This window comes from Lottia gigantea (assembly GCF_000327385.1).
Source record: "Lottia gigantea unplaced genomic scaffold LOTGIsca_52, whole genome shotgun sequence".
Taxonomy (NCBI): Eukaryota; Metazoa; Mollusca; class Gastropoda; family Lottiidae; genus Lottia; species Lottia gigantea.
In genome coordinates this window covers 24933-38522 of record NW_008709781.1, presented here as the reverse complement: position 1 = coordinate 38522, position 13590 = coordinate 24933, and the positions used below count along the sequence as shown (strand labels likewise).

Below are 13590 nucleotides of genomic sequence, written 5' to 3'. Positions count from 1 at the left end.
ATTATTGCCCTTGACTTTGTTAAAACGCGTCGAAATTTGTTAAAAATAGTTCGTGAGCAGGATTGAAGCTACAGTTTTCAACCGATTCTGATGAAACTTGGTGTGATCATTGGAATTGATAAGATCTCGGACAAGTTCTAACTTGACACATTTTCGATGAACGGTTTTTGAGTTATTGCCCTTGACTTTGTAAAAACACGTCAACATTTGTTAAAAATAGTTTGTGAGCAGGATTGAAGCTACAGTTTTCAACCGATTCTGATGAAACTTGGTGTGATCATTGGAATTGATAAGATCTCGGACAAGTTCTAACTTGACACATATTCGATGAACGGTTTTTGAGTTATTGCCCTTGACTTTGTAAAAAACGCGTCAAAATTTGTTAAAAATAGTTCGTGAGCAGGATTGAAGCTACATTTTTCAACCGATTCTGATGAAACTTGGTGTGATCATTGGAATTGATAAGATCTCAGACAAGTTCTAACTTGGCGCATTTTCGATGAACGGTTTTTGAGTTATTGCCCTTGACTTTGTTAAAATGCGTCGAAATTTGCTAAAAATAGTTCGTGAGCAGGATTGAAGCTACAGTTTTCAACCGATTCTGAAGAAACTTGTGGTGATCATTGGAGATAAGATCTCGGACAAGTTCTAACTTGATGCAATTTTGATGAACGGTTTTCGAGTTATTGCCCTTACCTTTGTAAAAACGCGTCAAAATTTGTTCGTGGGCACAATAGAAGCTACAGTCTTCAACCGATTCTGATGAAACTTGGTGTGATCATTGAAATTGATAAGATCTCGGACAGGTTCTAACTTGACGCATTTTCGATGAAATATTTTTGAGTTAATGCCATTAACTTACGAAAAACGCGTTAAAAGTTGTTTTTTGCCCTTGATTAGAGCTGTGTGATTTAATTGTTTGTTGTATTTGGGTTATTGATATTGATTTTAAAAAAATTTGTGGAATTATTCAGCATGAGTGATTTCTTCAATATGAGAAAATTCGTACTTTAGTCACTAAAGACTGTTTTATTTTTTCTGACAGCTGCCAGTGGGCGTATGTTACCTTGTAACGCAAGCTATCTTTAATCTATGGGTGCTGGGGGTATTCATTTCCCAATATTCAGCATGCTTGCAAGGGAAATGGAGGCAGGGAAAGCTTGAGGTCGTGCTGATGGTGTAACTGACAAAATATTTGTGCCGACAGGTTTTTTAGTAGAAATACCACTACAAGAAGGCATATTCCTATTATGTTCATTTGTTGTGTTCATGTCAGTCTGAGAAAATTCAACGAATCTGATGTGAAGTAATTTAAATGATTTGATCTGATCTGATCAATATTTGAGAAAGATGGCCCTCGATCTCCTGCCATGATATCACATTTGTAAGAAGATGGAATATCAAAATGTTTTTGACAAGCAGCGTTAGTTTAATGCTATCTAATGACATCTCCCCGTTAAATTCCACCATTGTGAGGGGACCAAGACGGCGATATTTTTGACATTTACCCTCAACATGTTCTGAGAGTCTTTGAACAGTTAAATATTCCAAGGTTTCGCCATCACTAGTTTGGTTTCTACGTTTGGCATTTTGGGCCTTAAAATCTGTCCATTTTCGTTTAGACATAATTATTTGCTCCGTTAAGGGGGAGGTTACTCGCAAGAGCACAAGGGAAATAACTCCTGCTCACACTAGTATGCAATGACGTCATTGCTTGGATGATAGAAAGTGTGACTGGATAATCTGGACACTATGGCGCAATAAATGAAGAAGAATTTTTTTTTTAAAACGAAAATAAAAGTAAAAGTAAAATGATTTTAAAAACAAAACGAAAGTGAAAGTAAAATAAGAAGTGAAATGAAAGTAAAAGTAAAATTATTTTAAAAACAAAACGAAAGTGAAATAAAAAGTAAAATGATTTTAAAAACAAAACGAAAGTGAAATAAAAAGTAAAAATGAAATGAAAGTAAAATGAATTTAAAAACAAAATGAAAATAAAATAAAAAACGAAATGAAAGTAAAACGAATTTAAAAACAAAATGAAAGTAAAATGAAAAAACGAAATGAAGGTAAAATAAAAATAAAAGTAAAATAAAAAACGAAATGAAAGTGAAATAAAAATGAATTCAAATTAAAAAGAATATTTTTTTCATAAATGAAATAATAAAACAGCTATGGCGCTCATGGGCCACCATAGTTCATTCATGATTGATAATAATAATTTCACCAAGTTTCGCCAAGTGTTTTCGAGCTAAACAATACAATACATAAAAGTTTTCCGAGAGTAACTGGAAATTTTTGCGACCTGACATACAAAATAAGCCATTCAGAACTGGATTTATCTTGAAATCAAGTTTTTTTTTTATCCAAAGAGCATTTTTTGAAATGACTCATCTATTCATTTGACTGAATTTGAATTTGATTATTGTGCAATCGCTATTATTTGCCACCCCGAGGGTTGAATTTCAATATTGTTTATGTAAACAGGATGTAATAACACTATAAATAGGGCGATGCAACCAACCGCTTCATTCCATTTATTATTTAGCTATAGCTTTCATCAGTTATTATCGTTACGTGCAGTTATTATTACAGTGAAGTATTGTGGTAAGACTTATTTTTCTTTGTCCAGATTCTTGGCGCTTTGCTGAGATAGGTCTAAAACAAAAGTCAAATGTCGATCATCTGTTTGAATATGGAAAATTTTTTGAATTTATTCAATATTAGTTTTTTCAATAATGAATTTTTTTTTCAAATCGACTTGTTTTCGCAAAAACAAATTTCAACTGTTTTACATAATATCATCATTTTTTTTATATTACGACTAACAATGTGTGGGGGTTTTGACTGGCGTTTTGAGTTACAGTAATTATTTATGGAGATCTGAAACTAAATAATAACTACTCTGAATTATCAATATCATATTCTTATTTACAGACTGAACCATCAAAATGTACCCAGCCCTCATTGGAATTGCATTAACCTGTATGTTAGTAGGACTCGGAGAATCCAGTAAGTACAAATCTTTTAATGTATTTTACTTTTAGTTAAATTATATTTTTAACCGCACATTTTTAAATATTATTTATATTCATATGCTACATTTTCAAGCTGCGATAATAAACACAGAAGTCAATATCATCGGTCACTTATTTTTTTTATTTATTACAACAAATATATCTTACCAAATGCGATTTTCTAGCAGTTTTCATGGCATATCAAGTTTTTTCTAATTGACATTGGTCGCTTTTAAAATAAAAACCAAACAAGGAATGAGCATTATATCTCGATTTCATATATCTCTATATATCTTCTATATTGTAGCACGATTTCAAACTGTATGCATTTAAATACATATTTTCTTCTACAGCCAATTGTCAAGTCGGAAATTGTGGATGTAATAAGAAGACAATTAATGTCAACAAACCTGGACTTCCAGCAAGGAATCTTGATGTCTGTTGTCCACCATCTGGCTCAGCTAAATGCAGTAAATACTTACGTGCCGCTAGTGCAAATGCTACTAAAGGTGCATTTTGTACCTGTGACTTTATTCGTAAGTTAACTTCATTCATATACCTATATTGAATTGTTATTCTAAAGCGACGCCTGTGTACTGTAACGTTGTCTCGGGGTTCGTTGTGACATCTCAAGACACTGAGCATTTAACTATGTATGTTCGTGTAACACATTTTTTCTTTTGAATAATCTTAAATCGTACAGGTTTCATATGAATGTGACATTTATCGAATTATCTGCTTCCAGGTGTCGTGGGAACGTGTTTGAAAGGAGAACAGTGTAACCCACTTCTACATCCAGCTCAAGCCCATTTAAATGGCATGCCAATTTGCTGTCAAAGTGCTTCCGACAAACTGGCAGTGAACAAAATTGTTCATGGTGGTAAAGTCTCATTTGCATGTCAATGTGGTAAGTTTTGCTATTCCTTTCACGGTCAAAAATGTGTTTCAAGAGACTTAATTAAAAACCTTGACTATTATTATGTAAGTTACAGACTTGCAACTGAAGAAATATCGTATAAATTAAAATTAAAATTAAGTGTAAGTTACTGTAGATAACAATTTATCACCCACAAACATTTGTTTTTTTTTATTCTCATACCATGGATACGTTATTAATCAACTTTAATACCATTTTTTCATTACTATTTGAACGTCAATGTTGAGGTCAAGTTTTTGATCTTTTAGTAAGAAATATTCTACTATGACTATCTTCAAAACTATTGTTTTATTTTCAGCCCCTCGAGCACCATGGACAGGCGACTGTTGGCAGGGTTCTCAATGTAACTCATGTGATCCCGGATACGTTGGAAGCGCAAATGGCTTGAAGTTATGCTGCGCCAACTGTCAAAAGAAAGGGCTCATAATAAACGCCGGATCTAGGGAATGTAATTGCAACAATTAATCAATGTTGAAAATTATTCCATAATGAATTTAATAAAATTCTTTATATTGAAAGCGATGTTTTTGTATTCTCTCGATAATGTATAAAAGATTTAAGGCATGAAGTTAAAGAATTGCTGATAAATGCATAAATATAACTGATAGATCATGTTCCTTTAATCGACTGTGTTTAAGGTGAACCATTCAAAGTTTTTCATAGGATTCGTCACAGTCGACACGCAACTAAATGCAAATGGGAAATGGTCTTTGCGCTCAGATTGACTAAATTCAGCGATTGGCCAGTTGTTAAATCCAGTTGCTCTTAGGATGTGACAGTCGCAAGTTTGATCTGTGCGACTGTACTGTACAGTTAAAACAGTAGCGGCACCAAAAAAAGGGAGGAGGGAAAGGCCAAAGTATCAAAAGAGAAAAAAAAATTAAATAAAGAAAAAGGCAAAGTGGCCACTAAATAAGTAAACACGTATGCCTGATTGTATCACTTAATAATAAGTATTAACTAGTAGCATACACTCAAGACAAGAAAAGTAACTTGGTTAGAACAGAGGCGGAGCCAGGTTACGTCCGAGAGGGAGAGAGGCGAGATATACGAGATTGCCCGAATCTTTAACCAAGTTATGAAGTTTTTGCCCGAAAAACTTGCTTTCCGGGCTGCTGAGGGGGGGGGGGGGGACGCCCCCTCTATCCCCCCTTTGGCTCCGCCACTATGTTAGAAGTACTTGGCTCAGGCAATCTTTCAGTCTAGATATTTCATACAATACAATATGCAATATTGTGCATACAATACAAGTAACGTGGACAGATTGATGGATTGACAGGGCTGTAACTGGATCAATATATGGCAACAGTTTCAGATTCTTCAAAAAAATAAATCAACAGAACAAAAATAGTTATCTTCCAATACAGTGAAGGACTGCTTCCTCCGTATATTCTCACTAATACTAATCATCTGAACAGGCATTTGATATAAATATATATACATGGAAGGAATCACCATTTTCAGTAGTTGATTTGGGTCTTGAATACATGGGAATAGTCTTCCGAAGTACCAGAAATGTACAACAATAACATAATTCCTTCAAAAGTATACCTCAAACTAGAAATGTAACTTTCTATTTATGTCTTTTCTATATATGGCAGATTTTCAAGATTTTCAAGATTTTTTTAACTTTCAAAAGTAGATAATTCTGGACACATATGGATTTGAAGGCTCAAAATTCAATAGTGAGCTATAAACACTGTTATGAATACGTTAAGCTAAGAAATTCTCGTTTCTGAGACTAGAGGTATGATTGGTCAAACAGATGGCGAACCTGTCCCTTTAAAGAACAATTACTTATATTTGTTTCTGGGAAAAGATGACATGATGTGCAGAAGACATAACATTACATATGTCTGAGCATGAGTATCTTATCATAGATTAGAGATACTTAAAAATACTACATTGGTAGTTTATCAATAGTCCAATAAGTCCATGAGACATATAATTATGTTCATTATGTCCATATTTTATTTTAAGAGGTAAAAGCTAGACAACTACAAATGCATTCAGAATTATAAATATATAAGTATATTTGCTAAATTACAACTTTATTTTTAGCTGCTGTTTGGGGTAAAATTATTCATAAAAACTTTATCATCAAATTACATTTATTTACTAATAAATAATAATCCAAATGCTTATTTATTTCTTTAAAAGAATATTTCCTCTTTGAATGAACATAACATTAATATTTATATTGTTAAATTTGGCAAATAACAGCATCTATTCAACAGTGACTTTCCTGGTGTCATAACTATACAGCAGAATCACTCATTATGATACTGGTAAATCCATAAAGAAATATAACTACAAATAATTATCGTAAAATATTAAAGTTTCTCAATAATGAATATCTTTGATTTATGGATTTAATTCATAACGCAGGGATTATGTTGTATAGTAATGACACTGAGTGAGTATTAAAAATGATCTAGAAGAGAGGATTTCAGCTATATTTTAATAATTATATCCACTGACAATTATGACAAACTAAAGTTTCTAAAAGTAAACATTCAAAGAAAAAAAAAATTCCCTAGTGGTAATTTTTACTCAAACAAATGAGGTTATGGAGCTTCCAAATCGAACTAGCCATAGTTATCAATATCATATATGATAAATAAGCTAATTAAGATAATGTTGACTGCATGGTGGATGTACAGACTGATGGTGTTGGGAATTCAAATCCACAAAAACCTTTCTTGTAGAAGCAAATATGATACAGATGCCCTTTAAGTAACAATAACAAAAAATTTACTAATTAGGTCAAAACTTGACTAGAAATATGAAAATACTAAAGAATAAATATATATAACAGTGGTTGGGGAAATGCAGGTAAAATGTGCACAGCAGACAATTTGCATTTATATTTAATAACAAGTTATAAAGAAACATATCAAATAAATAGAAAAACAATCAACAGTAAGCTAAAGACTTTTCAGTATGCTTAAATCAAAACAATGATTACCTGATAGCTATAAATATCTTTGGTGGATTTTTATCTTTTTCGGTTATATTGGCAAGAATGTAAACATAGTTCAATTACATTAAAATTTTGTTGCTTACTACTTCTTTACCAAAAAATCTTAAGATAACACATGATATTTAGAAAAAGTTATTGTATTGTTCTTAAAGGTATAAGATAAAAATATGCCTTTTAAACTTTTTCTGTTATATTGGCAAGAATGTAAACATAGTTCAACTAAATTCAATTTTTAGCTTACTACTACTACTATAAAAAACAATTCTGTTTAAAAAACATCTTGTACAATGGCAAAATCGAGAGTAAAAGTTACCAAAAAATCTTGTTATAACGCATGATATTTAAAATAAATTGGTAAACAACACAACCGAAACCCACAGAAAGAGTTGTACATAGTCAATAGTACAGATCAGCTACATTAAGTAAATGGAAGGTCAAAATCTCTTTCCAATCCCTTTTAAGGGATATAACACTATAATTTAGTACTCTTAAATCTGGCCGAATTTTAGCTGCCAGTTAAACTTTAATTAAAATGATTTAAACTAAGTATTTCAAACTAATCATAGACCTGGTGCCTTATTCTCGAAAACTTACATCCAGATTTTAAGAAATACAGTAATTTAATTGGATAATAAAACTTCACTTAAAATCGATTTTAGTGCCTGACCAATCAGATGACTGGAACACTAAAATCAAGTTCAGTTTTTGAGAATAAGATGGTATGTTTCAATTCCTAAAAAGTGAGCCATATAGGTAAAGCTTAGTTATGATATATCTGATGTTTATAGGACTAGGTCAAAGCTTATAAAGTTACAATGGAATTTTCATACTTTCATAATAAAACTGTTTGATTTAATTCAATCAAAATATTAAAAATTCACTATACCAATTTTACATAACACGCCAATATTCAAAAAATGTTCATTGTGAGATAACAAAAGATTACATCTTTACTGAAAGGATTTTACTCAATTTATATCAAATTAAATAATAATTGTGTAACATATTGGATATGACTGGTTAATTGATCGAGTACATCAAGTCAAAGTCAGCATCAGCAACAAGACAATTTAGGTAGAAAAAAGTTTTCACAGCTAAGATGGAATTTCTGGTGAAGATCGTCTTTTACGATAAAATAAAAATTCAATCCAATTTCTTAACACTCCTTGGTTGTGGATATTATTTTCAGCAAAGAAGCAACATTTGGTAAGTCCTCTTACAGTAGCATTATGAAGTTCTTGAGAGGTAAGGTTTTGACTGATAAGAAGTAACTGATGGATCAGGCCAAAACTCATGATGGAACTGCCAATCAAAGTATAACATGTAGTCACAAAACACAAAGAAGTTCTGAATAAAAGAAATATAGCAATTAAACACAGAAGATATCTTGTAAAAATAACACACCCAGATAATCAATTCTTAAAAGGATTCTTAAAATTATTTATGTGTATCGCGGATACAGATAACATCAATTTGCACTACCGGTATTTTCAATCAGTCCTCTATGGTTCCTGCAATTGCACTAAAACTCAGACATCATCAAATATTCATGTGAAAAACTAAAATCAAAGCTTCATGTAGATGAACAATAAGATTGAAAATTTCAATATTCCAAGAATAAAATAAAACATATAATACTTACGAAAATTCAGCATACAACCATCTACAATCACTAGGCAAGAGAATCCAATCAAATACCATATCAGGTGTACATATTGTTGTCAAGGTAAGATGGGCTCCATAAAATCCACAAAAAATAAACAAAATCATTGCAGCCAAAAAGGGTCTATGATTGTTGGCTCCTACACAGTTATCTATCCTAAAATATAATTACCACCAATTAGCTCTCAAGAATACTTATCTTTCAGGGTTTGCAACTTTTCATAGTCTGTCTTAGACTTTGATCATGCAACATGTGTTTGACATGGTACTTACTCCCATAAATGTTTGAGGTATACATAAAAAGGTTGAATTATTTAGTGTGGTTAGCACAAATCAATTCTCATCTTTTTTTTGTGAATTATTCATTCTGTGAAAATTTCTATTGGTTCTTAGAAATACTTAAATAGAACTGGCTCTAAGAAAAAAGTTATCTAAAGTCAACATACCATACACAATGATGATCTCTCACTTCTATACAGATATCACATATATTACAGTGTCCTGATCGTGGTGGTCGATTGAGCTTGCATTGATTACATCTTATTATTAATCTACCCTCTAAAAATGGAAACATTAAAAAAGATGTAATATGACAGATTTTGACAAACTATGTACAGTTTTTATCATAATAAAATGAAATGAAAATAATTGTCAAATGTCCTGCAAATTTCATATTTTCATTAACTTTAAATTAATTATTAAAATCAAACTAAAGTTTCGTTCTGTTTTTGATTGGCTTTTATATTTAAAGAAGCCACCTCGGTTAAGGTCTTAAGACAGGTCTCTTGGACATTCCTCACAAAAGCCTTTTGCTCTAACCAATCAAATTTTTGCCCTCTCCAGCGCTGGGATTTTACAAGTGAGTGATGGCATTTGATTGGTTAAAGTCATCAGGTTAGGTCCAAAATTTGGACTCCAAATGTTATTGTGATGAATTATAGACCATACCTGAAGTGGCTATATCAAAAATAAAAGCTAATAAAAAAGAACGGAAGATTGGTCTAATTTCAATTACACTATAATAAATAAATATCTACATATGAATAAATTAACTAAAATAATTACTAATTTTCACAAGCTGGTTGCAAAGTCCTCATAGCAATTCAATTATTGATAATCATATGAATATAATGTAAGCAATTAAAAGTACCGTAGTAATTTCAATTCTCTATACTAAAGGCAGAAACCAAGTACCATCATAAATCCATACATGACAATGCTATATGATATGCGTAATTGTGACATGTCTTGATATATTGATTATGTAAAATGGGTATATCACCCAAGCTACAGCTGTTGCCTCATATCACCGTGAACTAAATTAAAAGCAATGACATCTAATATTGTGATGATCCATTAAAATATGGAAATCACAGAACTACTGTTTTCTTACTTTCCTTACTAAACCAAATTTTGTTGATAACTAGAAGCAAAGTTCATTAACCCTTTCAACCCTAGCGGTTGGTTTACTGGACACAAACTTATGCAATATATATATGAGCAGCCGGTAAACAGGACGTTACTAAATGACGTTCTACAGCGTGAACATCATTACTTGGAGTTCAGGGTATATGACGTTATATTTCATTTACACTCAGGGTTCAAAGGGTTAATGCAATTTTGCTGATTATTGAGATGATTAGGTCAAATAAGAAAATTTTTCATATATGTGTTTTTTGTTAAATTGTGGTTTTGAATTTCTAATAATCATATATTAAATTCCAATCTTAAATACCTTGGTCATTATCATCAGATTACACATAATAATCAAAATATGCTGATTTTATGATGAACAGAAGGTGTTAGCATCAGTTGGAATTGAACTCTATTTCCGGGAAAAACAAGTGGTTGCCTAACACGATACGCCCACTTTCCTGATACATTTTCAGTATATCAAGGACGGTCACTTATCTGTGTCAAATCATACCAAAAATCTAATTTGTGAAAGATACTGTTGATTTAAACAAACATACATTATTTAATAAAATACGGACATAAACTGTCACCTCTATCGCCAACAAATTTTGATGCGTTTTTACTAAGTCAAGGGCAATAACTCAATTTCCATTGATTAAAAAATTGTCAAATTCAATCTTGAATAAGATCTCATCATTATAAATGAGCATACCAAATTTCATTTAAATCGAATGAAAACTGTACTCTCTATTGTGTTCACAAACTGATTTTGACGCGTTTTTCAAAAATCAAGGACAATAACTCAAAACGTTCATCGAAAGATCGTCAAATTCGAACATGTCTAAGATCTCATCATTATAATTGATCACAACAAATTTCATTTCATTTGGATGAAAAATGTGGTCTCTATTGTGTAATCACAAACAAATTTTGAGGGCAATAACTCAAAAACTGTTCATCGAAAGAAAGCCAAAATTTGAACTCCAAGATATCATCATTATAAATATTCACACCAAATTTCATCTAAATTGGACGAAAACTGTTGTGGTTCACAACCAAATTTTGACATGTTTTTCATAAGTCAAGGGCAACCCAAAAACCGAAAGATCGTCAAATTCAAACTTGTCCAAGATCTCATTAATATAAGTGATCACACCAAATTTCATTCAAGTCAGATAAAAACTGTTGTCTCAATGCCGTGCACAAGCCAATTGTGTACGGGCGGACCAACAGACGGACAGGGGCGACCACAATATACAACCACATTATAATTTGGGCCTAAAAAAAAGATTAGGAAACTATAACCCATTAAATTTTAAATACACTTTGGCTCGTTACAAAATAGTATTGCTGTCAAATCTTACCTACCTCTAATGGGTCGTGAATCAACCCACTTTATCTCAGACTCATTTATACTCCTTTTGTCTTCAATATCTATGTCAAACGATTGTATTTCATGAAGATCTTTATCATTTGTAAAATCACTTCCATTTTTAAGGTGTCCATTTCTTTTCACTTGTCTATATTTCAATTCTTTATTTTGACTGGATTTCACAACTGATAAATAACCAGGCTGTCTCTTTGCCTTTATTAATGCATACAGCATAATCAGGGTTGCAGAAAATAATAACAGTATTTCCCACAGAAGAATCTCCCGATAGGGAACAACACATGAACAAAACACAATAAAGGTAAAAAGCACGGATGTCAAACCCCAAATAAAAAAGAATTGGGTTCTTTTGTGACCTTGCCTGCGCCATATTGTATAAAATACCAGTATAAATATAGGCATAAATAATAAGACAGCAATGGTAACTTTAAAACCTAAAGTAGCAAATGATAATAAAGATGGTATCATGATGATTGGGATTACAATATCTAGTTTCAGTTGCACTGCACCCTGACCTGAACACCATGGAATGCGACATCTATCACTGACTGTTAACCACAACCTTTGTAATGTTTCTGATGGCACTGAATCACATTTTAACAACCTGAAACACAAAAACATAAACCATGCAAATAAAGGACGCAAATATATGTATCAAATGATATTTATTCAATAATATCCTGGATAGAGTCGAAATGACATTCAGACCAAAGATTTGTAGCATACAATCCACTATAATACATAACCTTATAGTCTTGACATTTTGATATTAGCCTTCCAAATTGAACTTATATCAGCAAGAATAACTGATTCAATAAGAATGATATAGGAATAAAAGAGTTTGAATATTGAAGCTATCTTCCAGTTCAACATCTACATACCATGTTTAAACTGTTGTCACTTCCAGAATGTCTATCTTTGTTTCCTATTAGAGAAAGAGATTATCTTAATGAAGTAACAGAGTAAAAAAATACACTAAATGTTGTACTCACCTATCACAAGTTTGATCAAAAGCCTCACAATCACAGAATGTTGCAAGTAGATGGCTTCTTTCACCATTAATGTTGTCATACTCACAACAACATAGACTCTCAGAGGCAGACATATTCACTGGTATTGATTTCATCAACTAAAAATATTTAAAAAATGATTGTAATCTATTGGTAAGTTTATAAACCATTTATGTCAATGTTATCAGTCACAAATAATAAGAGTTGAATAAAGAATTATGTTTATATCATGATTTCAAAATTGCATTGTACGAATTTGATTGTAACCTATTGGTAAGTTTATAAACCATTTATGTCAATGTTATCAGGTCACAAATAATAAGAGTTGAATAAAGAATTATGTTTATATCATAATTTCAAAATTGTATTGTACAAATTGAATAAGTTAAATATTACTACAATCAATATTGTACATGCACTAATAAGGACTTTATTACAACAAGCTATTGTGCAAAAGCCTACACAGCAAAAATGTTCATGGCAGCTAAACTTCAAAATTGTACCATTTACAAAAAAGTAAGAAAGAGCCCCGTAAAATTACAAATTCTACAGTCGATGTCAACGTGCAACATGTGCGACAAAAATGCGATTCTAAAGCGTGTTGCTAATAAAATCTACTAGGAGCTTAGTTCACTTCATTTTTTAATACGCTTATAATGATGTTACGATGTTATGACCCAATTGGGGTGTAGTGAAGTTTCTGAAGACTATTTATCATATCAATTCTCATCAATTTGACATACGTGTGGTAAGACAGGGTACACACAAAATTGTCTTATCATGGATTTATGAATAACCTAAAACTATTTCTATTTGATAGTTTTGATAAAACATAATATACCCACAAGGTCCCATGCACCAACAGTGACCAACATTTTAGACAGTTCTCTTACTCTCCTACTATTAACCACTGATATCTTAAATGAATTTCTTCTCCACATTTCCTCCTTCACCCTGTCTTTTGTAAATTTTGGGGACTCAATTAAATAACAGATGGCAGTCTGAGAATTTATAAGGCCAACACAGATTTATTTCAAATATAGAATTACCGATCCTGAAGCTTATATAGAATCTATTCTATATATAAAATATAAAATCATTTCAATCGAAAATGGACAAGCTAACATTATCATCAAATCACTTCTATTTTGAAGCGCAAAGCATAGCCTACCGTA

The 13590-nt window shown here is 31.7% G+C and overlaps 2 protein-coding genes across 2 annotated transcripts; one reads left to right on the top strand and one right to left on the bottom strand.

The window, feature by feature from the left end:
• Positions 1-2542: 2542 nt before the first annotated feature.
• On the top strand, positions 2543-4475 carry LOTGIDRAFT_234488 (hypothetical protein). Its single transcript, XM_009062557.1, has 5 exons — positions 2543-2607; positions 2938-3012; positions 3371-3553; positions 3763-3924; positions 4253-4475. The coding sequence occupies exons 2-5, from the start codon at positions 2952-2954 to the stop codon at positions 4417-4419; spliced, it is 573 nt and encodes a 190-aa protein (XP_009060805.1). The 5' UTR covers positions 2543-2607; positions 2938-2951; the 3' UTR covers positions 4420-4475.
• A 3556-nt stretch (positions 4476-8031) lies between these two features.
• LOTGIDRAFT_125973 (hypothetical protein) lies at positions 8032-12510 on the bottom strand (the record flags this gene model as incomplete). Its single annotated transcript, XM_009062556.1, has 5 exons — positions 8032-8284; positions 8580-8756; positions 9046-9138; positions 11422-12009; positions 12398-12510. The coding sequence occupies 5 exons, from the start codon at positions 12508-12510 to the stop codon at positions 8032-8034; spliced, it is 1224 nt and encodes a 407-aa protein (XP_009060804.1).
• Positions 12511-13590: the final 1080 nt, after the last annotated feature.